This window comes from Neomonachus schauinslandi, chromosome 15 (genome assembly GCF_002201575.2).
Source record: "Neomonachus schauinslandi chromosome 15, ASM220157v2, whole genome shotgun sequence".
In the NCBI taxonomy this organism is placed as follows: domain Eukaryota; kingdom Metazoa; phylum Chordata; class Mammalia; order Carnivora; family Phocidae; genus Neomonachus; species Neomonachus schauinslandi.
Genome location: NC_058417.1, coordinates 2,815,696 through 2,816,984, shown reverse-complemented (window position 1 = coordinate 2,816,984; position 1,289 = coordinate 2,815,696). Strand labels below are relative to the sequence as shown.

At 65.7% G+C, this 1,289-nt stretch overlaps 1 protein-coding gene across 1 annotated transcript in view; it reads left to right on the top strand.

Moving 5' to 3' along the window:
- ALOX12B (arachidonate 12-lipoxygenase, 12R type) overlaps positions 1–991 on the top strand; it is an 11,936-nt gene extending 10,945 nt beyond the window's left edge. Inside the window, exons 13-15 of the mRNA XM_021694684.2 lie at positions 133–233; positions 403–573; positions 742–991. Coding sequence (XP_021550359.1) covers positions 133–233; positions 403–573; positions 742–921 — 452 coding nt within the window. The 3' untranslated portion in view covers positions 922–991. The remainder of the gene's footprint in view (positions 1–132; positions 234–402; positions 574–741) is intronic.
- Positions 992–1,289: the final 298 nt, after the last annotated feature.

The following is a 1,289-nucleotide window of genomic DNA, read 5'->3' as shown; positions in this document are numbered from 1 at the left end:
GGGGGGGGGGGGGGGGGGGGGGGGGGGGGGGGGGGGGGGGGGGAGGGTGCCTGGGCTTGGGGTCCTGGGCCCTCTGCCAGCCTTCCAGGACCAGGGCAGGACTGACGCTGACGGGCCTTTCCCTGCCCCCAGGCTTTCCTCAGTGCTTGCGAACAGTGCCTGAGCTGATCCGATATGTCACCATCGTCATCTACACCTGCTCGGCCAAGCACGCGGCTGTCAACACAGGGCAGGTACCTGTGCTCACCAGGCTCAGCCCCAGCCCCAGCCCCAGCCCTCAAACCCAGCCTCGGCCATCAGCCCTACTCAGGCCTCCACCCAGCTCCCAGCTTCAGTCCCTAGCTCAGTTTAGACCCCAGAGTCCCGGGGTGCTGTCTGACCCAGAACCCCCGCCCCCTCCAGCTGGAGTACACTGCCTGGATGCCCAACTTCCCATCGTCCATGAGGAACCCACCGATGCAGGCCAAGGGGCTGACCACTCTGGAGACCTTCATGGACACGTTGCCGGATGTGAAGACCACGTGCATCACCCTGTTGGTGCTCTGGACACTCAGCCGGGAGCCTGACGACAAGGTGCCCCGGGGCCCCGGGGTGCAGGCGGTGGAGGGGGGGGTTGCTCCGAGTACAGGCAGGGAGAGAGCTGGGGGGGGGGGGGGCGGAGGGTGTCCAGAGCGGGAGGCAGGGGGAGAGGGGCTGCGGCAGGGGCAGGTGGGTGGCAGCTGCCGGGTTGTGTGCCCGCAGCGGCCGCTGGGCCACTTCCCTGACATCCACTTCGTGGAGGAGGCCCCGCGGAGGAGCATTGAGACGCTGCGGCGGCGCCTGGCCCAGATCTCGCACAACATCCGCCAGCGGAACAAGTGCCTCCCCATCCCCTACTACTACCTGGACCCAGTGCTGATAGAGAACAGCATTTCCATTTAGGCCGCTCCCCCCGCCTCGCCTCTCCCCACCGGCGCCTGTTTTCAAAAAAAAAAAAAAAAATCCCTTGCTATAGTGCTGGGTCTGTTGGTGCACGCGGTCATTTACTGGGGGGTGCGGTGGGGTGCGGGCTGGGGCGAGATGCCGTTCATCACTGCGGGGTCCAGGTAGGCTCAGGGCCACAGCTCCAGGCCCCGGGTCCGCCCTGATGTCCCGTGAGATCCAGGCTAGAAGGCTCTGGAAGGTGGTGATGTTCCCACCCCGGGCTTCTTGGTGAAGTTCTGGGAGATGCCAAGGTGCTCCTGGGAACGCAGGAGAGAAGGCTAGGACCCCCGCACCTTGCCATACCCAGCCCTGTCTTTCAACCCAAA